Source organism: Ctenocephalides felis, unplaced genomic scaffold, assembly GCF_003426905.1.
Source record: "Ctenocephalides felis isolate EL2017-DRISC unplaced genomic scaffold, ASM342690v1 CF-g0.4_SCAFFOLD_01886, whole genome shotgun sequence".
NCBI lineage: Eukaryota > Metazoa > Arthropoda > Insecta > Siphonaptera > Pulicidae > Ctenocephalides > Ctenocephalides felis.
This window is the reverse complement of record NW_020538040.1, coordinates 7,800,611-7,811,736: the sequence shown is the minus strand read 5'-3', so window position 1 is coordinate 7,811,736 and position 11,126 is coordinate 7,800,611. Positions and strand designations below refer to the sequence as shown.

General features: G+C 28.3%; 1 protein-coding gene across 1 annotated transcript in view; it reads right to left on the bottom strand.

The window, feature by feature from the left end:
* The window catches only part of LOC113378390, a 15,575-nt gene extending 5,019 nt beyond the window's left edge, over positions 1–10,556 (bottom strand). The window contains exons 1-2 of the mRNA XM_026618920.1: positions 10,489–10,556; positions 2,655–2,860 (exon numbers count right to left, since the gene is read on the bottom strand). Of these exons, the coding sequence (XP_026474705.1) occupies positions 2,655–2,834 (180 nt within the window). The 5' untranslated portion in view covers positions 2,835–2,860; positions 10,489–10,556. The remainder of the gene's footprint in view (positions 1–2,654; positions 2,861–10,488) is intronic.
* Between the last annotated feature and the right edge of the window lie 570 nt (positions 10,557–11,126).

Genomic DNA, 11,126 nt, shown 5'->3' with positions numbered 1-11,126 from the left:
CACATTTTTAGATAGAATAGAATAGAATAGAAATAGTTTTGTAAAGTAAAAATACTACATGAAATTAAAAAAAAATGTATATGCAATTTTCGACCAATAGCGTTATTTATTAAACTGAATTATATAATTTCATCTGCCAAACATATACTGTTGACTGTACCTTATATTATTTTAATTTCTGGCACATCGCAGCTGCATTTCGGCTCTAATAATGTAGTCATTACATTTTTCTTATATATTACATTCGCATATCATCTAGGCTCATAATTTCACCTAAATTCAAATTTCAAGTGAATTGACATGTCTAGCAGATAACAGTTCAAATGTTTTCAATGTCAAACAATGATAAGTGTTTGTTTTGTAATTTTTGCCATTTATTTCTATAATATTACAATAGTTTGATCGTTCATTAAATCTTAAAAATTATCTTTGACAAACTCTAAAAAGATTTATCAGAATCCGAATAACCGTTTAGGAGAAGTATTAAATCATACACCCGTACAGAAGAATTTTATATATATATATATATATATATATATATTTATATATGTGTGTATGTATATGTGTGTTTATATAATACCTATTAACCTATATTCCTCATCATATATGTCAATTTCTTCGCAAAGTGCTCTCTCGTGCGTAACAATTTATTACTCAGTACCAAGAATGTGGAATAATAAAAGTGTATAAAAACGATGATACCGACATTTTTTGTTGTTTTTCGTTTTCGGTTAAAATAATTTATAGCGATTTATTTTTAAAGTCGTTCACTCGCTAAAGAAAGATAAAGATGGACAGAGAGAAGCAGCTTTCAATATTTTTCGGTAATACGAAAGATTTTGTAAGATCGCATTCCGGAAAGTGAAACTTTTCGAGTACTTTGCGACATTACATTATAACGAGTTGTTTAAGAAATATAATAAAAAATTAAACGTTGCAACTAGATATCTTCATTGGATAACATTTTATTTGTATATGATCGATTTTTTCAGTATTAATAAAATTATTTTTAAACTGTTTTACTACCTTCATACTTTTTTAGGGTCACAGTAAAAGTTGTCAGGAATTTTTTATTTGTTATAAGACTCTTTGTCAACTATGAATTTAAATTTTTTAAAATAGGTCTACGAGAAAAGGTTTCTTTTACAAACTATATCAAGTATTTTACTATTTTCCAATCCTGATGAAACTTGCCAACGCACTTTAGGGTAGTTTTTTTAAAAGGAGGCTTTTCAAAGTCGACATATTTTGAAAATTTTATTTTCATAGTTTGACAAAAAATCTTACAATTAATGGTGCTTGGCATCGTGCCTTAAGGCAAATTGCCGGAACTTTCCGTACCAAAAATTAAAATTTTGAAACAGATTGAATTTTCTTTTAGAACTTTGAGAAAAAATAGATTTTTGAAATTTTTAAAATCTTTGAAAAAATTTACCTTTTTGAAAAATTTGTTTTTATATACTTTGAAATATTTTGGAAATTATGAACTTTTTTCAAAGCAACCGCGATACGTTAGCTGCGTAGAAACGAAATATCGAAGCGCATGGACGCCGCGTCGTTGTATAACGGATAAACGTTGGTACGGAACCTATAAAAATGTAAACAAAATTTGTTTTTATCGTTAAAATATCTATAAAATATATGATAATTTGATGTGCATGATCATTTTTGGCCGCCAAATGGCATTTTATCACTTATTTATTGAATCTCCAAAACCGCTAGTCCTGTCTTCTTGTGAAAAAAATCACAAGTTTTTTATTTCGTTAAAACAAATAAAATGTTTTATGATTCATTCAAATCGGACGGTCCGCTCTCTCAAAACTTAAATTAGCATTTTTGGCACTTTTTGCCCAGTATCTTCGAAACGGCTAGACCTGCCTGCCCAAAAGCTAATCAGCACGTCTCCTTATCAATAGGAATCGCATGTTTTTTGAATCATTCTAATTGGTTGATCCGTGTTCCCAAAAACGTCGACGATATATTGTATTCGCACATACATACACACACACACATAGACATTCATTTTTTCTAAGGTATGCCAAAATGTTCAGAAATTTTTGAAACGTGAAGATACGTAAAACACTTGATTTTTGGTTTCTTGCGGTTTTTATAACATTTCTAGAACCACAGAATAAAATATTGATACAATTTCCACAAGATTTCTAAAATTAAGACTTTTCGGCAAACTATGAATCAAAAATTTTCAAAATAGGTTTTTCCTATACTGGATTTTTTTTATTACAAAACTACCAAGTATTTTACCATTTTACAATCCTGATTACCAACTTTTGATAAAACTTACCAACACACTTTAGTAAATTTATTCAAGAGATGCTTCTCAAAGTCCACCTATTTTGAAAATTTTAAAATCATAGTTTAACAAAAAGTGTCACAATCAGTTCTCGACAACTTTTACTGTGGTCCTAGAAATGTTATTCACGGTTATGGTTCCAAAGTTTCAAGAAACAAAATTGATAAAGAAATTAACCACAAACACAGAAAATTGATTAAATGGTTAATTTGACCAAAGCTTCAACGCTCATAATTTTTTTAGTTAGTTAGTTAATTAGTTACGATACATATCGCCCAATTTTGGCTTGACATTGAATTTTAGGACGTGTGTGTGTTTGTTTATTTATATTTGAGTGTATTACCAATGGCCTCAGTTCCACTTGTTGAATCTGGGATTCTTGTGCAAAGTGCGGCTGGAATTGTATTTGATTCTGATAAGACAAGGGCTGTATGTGGTTCTGCTGCAGGCTGTGATGGATCACGAATTGGGCTGACGCCAAGGAGCAGGCTACCACTGCCAAAAGGAACAGTTTGGAGTACATTTTGATGGAGGTAGATTTGTAGAAGTCTGAAATAAGGAAGATAATTGGTTAATTTAGTTTTTTGCATATAATGTCAGTCATGGCATTTTAGTATTTTTTTGGGTCAATTTCTTTTATACTATTTCTTATAATTTGTAATTAAACTAGTGGTGCATGGCATCGTATTTTAAGGCAAATTGCTGAACGTACCGTACCTAAAATTAAAATTAAAGAAAATAATGACTTTACAAAAATATGTTTTTTTTTTCTAATAAATATTCTAATAAATCGTGCTGCTGTGGCAGTTTTTGAGAAGCAATATAAAGTAGTAAGCGCCGCGTTGCAGTCAAACGGATAAACATTGGTACGGAACCCATAGAAATGTAAACAAAATTCATATTTATTAATAAAATGTTTATAAAGTATCTGATAATTTGATGTGCATATGTCTAATGATCATTTTTGACCGCCAAATGGCATTTTTTTTTTCGTTAGATCTCCGAAACCGCTAGACCTGCCTTCATGAAAATTTGATCGGTTCATCTTGTTAATACAAGTTAAATGTTTTTTGATTATTCAAATTCAAATTATTGAATTATTCAAATCGGACGCTCCGTTCTCTTAAAAACTGAGTTACCGTTTTTGGCACTTTTTGCCCCATATCGTCGGAACGGCTAGACTTGCCTATTCCAAAAACTAATCAGCGCGTTTCTTTATAGAATGTTTTTTGAATCATCCAAATCGGTTATACCGTGTTTCCAAAATCGTCGACAAAAATTTGTATCCGTACAAACACACATACATCCATTTTTTCTAAGATATGCCAAAATGTTCAGAAACCTTTGAAACGTAAAGATATATAAAAAAATTCTTTTCGATTTATTTGCGATTACTGTAACTTACGGTTACAAACACATACAGCCCTAATTTTACACTTTCTTACCGCAAATCACATTATTTATTTTAGTAAACGAATAATTTTTCACTCCATTTTCAGTCAAAGAATGTTCTTTTACAAAATTATAATTAAAATTTTTTAAATTTTGTAGAAAGCCGAAATTTTACTTCAACAAACAATTTGTTTTCATTAAGGGTTGTTCAGCCAAATCACTGTTTTTTAAATGTTTGAGACCAACTTTCTTCATTTTAATTTTTTTCAATGCGGAAATGAAAAGTACACACAACTCTAAATTTTCACTTTTTTTGCCACAAAAACTCAATTTTTACATTTTGTTTGTTAAAATTTCTCTTTCTGAAAGCCATTGATGAACTACGTTTTTGAGAGAAAACTAGGAGAAATATATATCTTTGGCAAAGTTGTACATTTTTCCACAGAATTTTTGAAACCCACAGCATAATAAAAAAAAATGTTTGAATTTTGCATTGCAGTGGGTAAACCATCCACATTTTTGTGTCAGCAGCCCCTTTCACTTATGTACCACATACTCCACATTCACAATCAGTTAGTTATTTTTTGTACTAAAATTGTTATAGGAATATTTTTATGGCTAAACGAGGTTTGCCGGAACAGCTAGTATATACAATAATTAATCATTTAATAATAATCCAATCCGTTAATTATTATTAATCTAGTCTACATTAAAATGAAAATGTGCTAAGGCCGCTGACATCTGGATAATGTCGATGCAGTATTGTTTATAAATTAGCACCTTGTCAAGTCGAATATCCTTGATTCTAACTAGATTCTCTCATAAAGAAACGATTTAATTAACACAATAAACCTATTTACACGATTCTTATTGGAATTGGAATACACACTATCGGAATCGTTAAAAACTTAAGAAAGTTGTTAGGAAAAATTGTAAATTGTTTACACAATCGAAAACAAAATCTGTAAAAAATGATAAAAGTTTTTTATATTGTTCTGGAAGAACTTCAAAGGTAGATCAATCCTTGACAAAAAATTAAAAAGTTTATTTGATTATATTGTGACAAAAAAGTGGGTTTAAGGTACCCCTTTTCCGGGTTGCAATGACTGCTATTTAGTATATTCTAGCATCGCATTCCCCATGCAATTAATTATTAGATTAACACATTCACTGCCAATCTTGTGTTGCTCATATTTCACCCTGTGTACTTTATGTTACATAGTTATATAATTTATTAAAACTCTCCTTCGATAATTCAAGTTGTTGGATTATAATATAACCCTTGTAGTTGAGTGTATTAAACACTGATTTGTTTGTATATTATGTATTTGTTGCAGTTCTAATTACAGTCACTGATTTGTTACTAAGTTATAATGAAAAAAGATATTTATTTTTATTGGTTATTTACATGTTGTTGAGCGGACTTTACTTTTTGAAGTGAACAACTAGTTCAATTAAAACACTCCGCTACCCCCTCTAGCAGGGGTAGCAACCATTCCGTGAAAAGCTTAATGCCCTGAAGTTTGTCACCTTCATGGCCAATATAATAAAACGAAAAGACGTCCGAACACCCTGTGCTAAGCTTTTTTATGCGTTTGATGCAAAATTGAACCATTTATTGTACATGTTGCTTGGAAATTGAAGAAAATATACCGGGACTATTTCTGTTTGAAATAACTACAGTACAAAATTTTAATTTAAACATTTTATTTGTAAAGTCCTGTTATGTTCAAAGCATAAACACGGTCTCACGCAACATATGCGTGCGCAGTAGTGAATATATTGAATTATAAAAATATTATTGAATTCATTTTGTTAGAGATTCATTACTTGGAGTTCAAGTTAATATAAGTTGCCTAAACAATTTTATTTTTTGTGCTAAACGATTCAAAGTGACTACAAACATCGCGAGATAATTTAAATATATAGTATTAGCAAATTGCTATTTTTTATTGTGTACAGTGTTTACACCTTTGCAATAGTAAAGGCTCATACGGTTCTTCTGACACCACCCACGTGTAAGCTTTTATATATTGAATCTAACTTAAAATTAACATAAAACAATGAAATAATGTATAGTTAAAGATTGTATGAAAGTCTCGTAAACTAAACAACAGTGCTCACGACCAAAAAAACTACCAACGAAAGAAAATACTTTTGTTATGGATTTTCAAACATTGTCGTTTATTTCCCGAAAGCAACATCGTAAGAATCAAGGTGATTGCTGGTTAAACATCTTTTGCTCTCTACTTTCAAATATTGTTGTTAAAAACTCTTAACTTTACTTGTTTTTGAGATATTGGTGGTGGACCATTAAGACCTGCACTACAATACGGAATTATATTCACATTTTTTTTTAAAAATGTACTGTAAATTTTGGCAGATCATCTAAATTACCTAAAATTCCATGAAAGTCAAAATATTTGAAGTGCTCTTTAATTTTTTAATTTTTTACCAACATTTTAACTAAATTCTAGTATTATCAATTAATACAGTTTTTGCACAATACTGTAAGATCATCGTATTGCTCAGAAATAATGAATATTTACAATCTAAAGAATCTTATTAGAATATGCAAAAAGTAATCACATTGTCCAAAATTCTTATTAGAAAAAGCTATTACAAAATTTTGCAAGTATATATGCAATCTAGATTGTGCACATTTCTCACAATTTTATGGTAAATTATCATTGCATGTATATATATATATATATATATATATATAAATTACCAGTAATACTTTTTATATAAATAATTCATTATATCTGCTAATTAACATTAAATTGCATTAATGGTAATTACGCTAATGGAACCGCTCAATAAAACATGTGATAGGAGCACGTGGGGTCGACATTAATTCCATTTACTATTTATTTATTTATTTAATTTATATATTTATTTATGGAAATTAATTTAACATAAATAACATTTATTACGGAACGACCTTGCAGATTTTCGTCTAATCTTAAAATCGTTACGCAAATTAAAGGCTAATGTGGGAATTAATTAATCGCATGCAATTTGATGGATGTATGTAAGTGTGGATACGATATTTTTGAAATGTTTTAAAATGTGTGGATCGACTGTTAGGATTTTTATTAACTTCCCGTAGGGCAAGTTATAGTAATCGCAAAAAAATCGAAAATGAAAATGTTTATATATCTTTACGTTTCAGAGGTTTCTGAACATTTTGGCATACCTTAGAAAAAATGGATGTATGTGTGTGTGTGTGTGTGTGTGTGTGTGTGTATGTGTGTGTGTATGTATGTATGTATGTATGTATGTATGTATGTATGTATGTGCGTGTGTGTATGTATGTGCGGATACAAATTTTCGTCGACGATTTCGGGAACACGGATCAACCGATTTGAATAATTCAAAAAACATTCGATTCGTATTAATAAGGAGACGTGCTGATTAGTTTTTGGCGAAAGCAGGTCTAGCCGTTCCAAAGATACGGGGCAAAAAGTGCCGAAAACGGTAACTCAGTTTTTAAGAGAACGGAGCGTCCGATTTGAATATTTCAAAAAACATTTTACTTGTATTGACAAGATAAAGAATTGATCAAATTTTCATGAAGGCAGGTCTAACGGTTTCGGAGATCTGATGAAAAAAGTAAAAAAAAATGCCATTTGGCGGTCAAAAATGATCATTAGACATATGCACATCAAATTATCAAATATTTTATAGAGATTTTAACAATAAGTATAAATTTTTTTTACATTTCTATGGGTTCCGTACCAATGTTTACGCGTTAGACGGCGACGCGGCGCTTACGGGCTTTGATATTTCGTCTTTATGCAGTTAAAGCAGTACGATTGCTCTGAAAAAAAGTTTAGATCTTCCAAAATATGTCAAAATAAAATAAAACATTTTTTTTTAAAAAAAAAAAATAAAAAAAATTTTTTTTTTTCAAAAAAAAGTAATTTTTTGTCCAATATATAGTTTCTCAAAAATCTTATTTTTTCAAAGTAAATTTTTTTCAAAAATCTTAATCGTTTTTAAAAAAAAAATTTTGGTACGGGAAGTTCCAGCAATTTGCCTTAAGGCACGATGCCTTAATTGCCTTAAGACAGAATTCCACTTACAGCTAGTTTTTCGATTTTTTTAACTTCCCGTAGGGCAAGTTATAGTAATCGCAAAAAAATCGAAAATGAAAATTTTTATATATCTTTACGTTTCAGAGGTTTCTGAACATTTTGGCATACCTTAGAAAAAATGGATGTATGTGTGTGTGTGTGTGTGTGTGTGTGTGTGTATGTGTGTGTGTATGTATGTATGTGTGTGTATGTATGTGCGGATACAAATTTTCGTCGACGATTTCGGGAACACGGATCAACCGATTTGAATAATTCAAAAAACATTCGATCCGTATTGATAAGGAGACGTGCTGATTAGTTTTTGGCAAAGGCAGGTCAAGCCGTTCCGAAGATATGGGGCAAAAAGTTCCTAAAACGGTAACTCAGTTTTTAAGAGAACGGAGCGTCCGATTTTAATAATTCAAAAAACATTTTATTTGTATTGACAAGATGAAGAATCGATACAACTTTCATGAAGATAGGTTCAGCGGTTTCGGAGATATAGAGGAAAAAGTAAAAAAATGAGCCATTTTGCGGTCAAAAATGATCATTAGACATATGCACATCAAATTATCAGACATTTTATAGAGATTTTAACAATAAGTATACATTTTGTTAACATTCCTATCGGTTCCGTACCAATGCTTATGCGTTAGACAGCGACGCGGCGCTTACGCGCTTTATATTTTGTCCCTATGTAGTTAAAGCAGTACGATTGCTTTGAAAAAAAAGTTCAGATCTTCCACAATATGTCAAAATAAAGAAAAAAAAAATTTTTTTCAAAAAAAAAAATTTAAAAAAAAAAAATTTTTTTTTTTAATTTTTTTTTTCAAAAAAAAAACTAATTTTTTGTCCAATTTATAGTTTCTCAAAAATCTTATTTTTTCAAAGTAATTTTTTTTCAAAAATGTTAATCGTTTTAAAAAAAAATAATAATTTTTGGTACGGGAAGTTCCAGCAATTTGCCTTGAGGCACGATGCCCTAATTGCCTTAAGACAGAATTCCACTTACAGCTAGTTTTTTTTTGAAATTACGGAGAAAAAAGTGGTGGAGAATTTGATGAATGCGCAAGAAAATATTAAGTAATTTTTTCTCAAAAATAACTTTGTGGACAAATTTGAAACCCTTACAATTATTAAAAAAATAAATTAAACTGAAATTAAACTAGTGTTGTATTATGGCATCGTGATTAGAGCCAAATTGCTAGAACTTGTGTTTTTTGGACAACAAGTAAAACTTTAGGACATTTTTTTAAAATACAAAATCTGATAAGATTTTGAAAATTATCGCAGTGTGAGATTTTCAAAATTGACAAATATTAAAAATAAGTAAAGGTTTTTACTCTATAAGTTGATTACTAAACAATTTTTAATTTTTTATCGTATCTTTTCGTTTAATTTGCTTTAAACTAATTTGAGAAAAATATTTACAATTTGAAGATCTTAGTTTTAAATAACTTATAAAATCAAACATTTAGAGTTTTCAAAAAAATCAAAACTTCAGTAAAAAACTAAATACTTAAAAAAGTTTGTGTAGAAATTTCAAAACAATTTCAAATGTAATTGAAATGTATATCAATTCTAAAGTTTGAAAATAGATATAAATTTTTGATTATCCCAAAGAAAATTAAATAGTTTAAAATTTTTAAGAGAAAAAGAAAATCTAAATTAAAGCAAATTAAAATGAAATCATTAAAAAATTTGAAAAAAAATCTAAATTTTTAAATATCTTAGAAGAATGCAATATTGTTTGAAATTGGAAAAAAATTGATTTTTTTAAAGTTAAATAGATAAACTTAAAGATGTGAAAATAATTCTAAATTTTCAAATATTTCTAACAAAAAATAAATATCAATAAAAATTGTTTATCAAACAAGCAAAAACAAACATTTATATTATTGGCTCATAAAGGATGATGTGTTAAAAGAACCAAATGTCTGAAACTCTGAACAAGTCTGAACAAATTTTGAAAATATTATTTGTAATCAAGGACATTATATTGAAATAAAAATATAAATTAGAAATTAAAACAAATCTGAAATTTTAAAATAAATCTAAATCTTAAAAAAAAATAATTATCTGATACTTATCTATAACAGGAAGACAGTCAAAATTTTAAAAGAGGATTAAAAAATGATCCAATATTTTGAGAAAAATCTAATTTACAAAAAATATCTTATATACCACTAGTTATATAATTTGTATTGAATAATTGTAGTTAGCTTTTACCAATTATTTTGTAATTTTTCCCAAAATGTTGACATTATTATTGATATTAAAAAAAATCAAGAATTTTAAGAAAAACTCAAACTTAGAAAGGACGATGTGTTAAAAATTCCAAATGGTTTTTAAAAAAAGTTAGCTTATTGAACTATAAGGAAGATATCAAAATTTTCAAGAGAATTCTGGAATTTTAATTAAAGCTTTAATTTTAATAAATGTTAAAATTTCCAAAAATGTTATTTGTAATTATGGACATTATATTTTACAGAAAATATAAATTAAAAATTGAAACAAATCTAAAATTTCAAAATAAATCTAAATTTTCAAAAGAATTCATTATCACAAACTTATCTATAATAGGAAGACAGTCAAAATAAAAAAAAACAAATTAAAAGAAACATCTAACATTTTGAAAAAAATCTCTATATTGTGTTAAATAATTAAAAATATCTATATTGTGTTAATTAATTAAAACAAACTCACCTTTCAAATAAAAATCCTTTTTCGATTCAAATCTCTTTCACACTCACTTTGTTATCGTTAGATGGCACTAACACTCTCGTTTCGAATTAAGAACTTTTCGAATTTAATCTTTTGAATAAATATTTTTACGTTAATAAATTTGATATATTTATTTATAAACAAATTACAATTTATTTATGTTAGCAATCACTTTCGTGTTTAATTCTCGACTGTGCTTGAGAAGTGCGTGAGTTCCACTTTTTATATAACGAGACGGGGGACCTCCCGACCTTGGTACGAATTCAGAAGAAAAAGATATTTTATTCAAAATATAATATAAAACACATGCATTGGGGGGTATCATTGACGAGATCCATTTTGTATTAATATTTGGATCGATTAACTACTTCCTGTAAGACAGTGTTTTCCAAAATTTTTATATCAACATTTAACTAGAACAAACTTTTTTTAATCTAGTTCATCAAACTAATTGCTCAGACTGTGATTTAGTTTATATTGGCTAAACTGAACAAAATTTTATAACATGACTTGAGCAACACAAAAATAATTTAAACTAGTGGTGTATGGCATTGTGTCTTAAGACAAATTGCTGGAACTCCCGTACTGTAATGATATAATCGAGAATTTTCAAATGTTTT